At 37.8% G+C, this 908-nt stretch overlaps 1 protein-coding gene across 1 annotated transcript in view; it reads left to right on the forward strand.

Moving 5' to 3' along the window:
• Positions 1–777, forward strand: part of LOTGIDRAFT_176843 (hypothetical protein) — a gene marked incomplete at both ends in the record, with an annotated part of 7678 nt that extends 6901 nt beyond the window's left edge. Inside the window, one exon of the mRNA XM_009061230.1 lies at positions 89–777. Coding sequence (XP_009059478.1) covers positions 89–777 — 689 coding nt within the window. The remainder of the gene's footprint in view (positions 1–88) is intronic.
• Between the last annotated feature and the right edge of the window lie 131 nt (positions 778–908).

Consider the following 908-nt stretch of genomic DNA (forward strand, 5'->3'; position numbering starts at 1 on the left):
CACACAAACCTATTAATTAAAGACAATACGGTAAAGGTTATACTTTCTGACAATGTAAAACTGCTTGCTGCTGACGTTATAAAATTAGTTGAAGATAAACTTGGTGACGATAGCGTTCTTGCTATTGTTCCTTGTAATGGATCATATGATGTTACCGTCGTCAATAATAAATTAGCTAGTGTTATAGCACGAGATGGTTTGCTCCATGGCTCTGAAGGTCTTCATTGTAAATTGATAGATTCCAGAGTAAAAGTTGTGTCTTTCATGCATATCCCTGTTTATGTTTCCGACAAGGATATTGAAGTCAAATTGAAATCTTGGGGTGTGACCTCATGTGGTCCTATAATCAGAAAAACTAAGGACTATGATGGTAAAAAGAAGTATGAAGGTACGAGGTTTGTAAAGGTGGAATTCCCCCCCACCGTCTGTAGTTTACCTTATGCAACTGTTTTCGATGGTCAGTCGTATTCAGTGCGTCATAATGACCAGGAGAAGGTGTGTTTTATCTGTCTTTTACCTGGTCATGTTGTTTCGAATTGTCCCGAATTCAAGTGCTTCAGATGTTATAAACAGGGCCATGGGAAAAAGAGCTGCACTTCGGTTCTTTGTCCAAGATGCAATTTATATGATTGGAAATGTCAATGTTTACAACCTGATGATAATGTTTTTACTGGAGCTAAAAACAACATTACTGATAACCTATCAAGATCTGTTGTTTTAACGAATGAAGTTCATGAACCAACAACAGCTTTACCGTTAAGTGTTGATGTGGTGTCGGTGAGTTTAACGGAACCTGGAAAGGTTAACTGTGATATTAATGCAGGTCGTTCGTCAAACATTTTTTCTGACATTGATAGTACTGACAACGTTCAGCCAATTACTACCCTAAGTAAAAATGTGTGCGATGG

The sequence above is a fragment of the Lottia gigantea genome (assembly GCF_000327385.1).
Source record: "Lottia gigantea unplaced genomic scaffold LOTGIsca_4671, whole genome shotgun sequence".
Classification (NCBI taxonomy): Eukaryota; Metazoa; Mollusca; class Gastropoda; family Lottiidae; genus Lottia; species Lottia gigantea.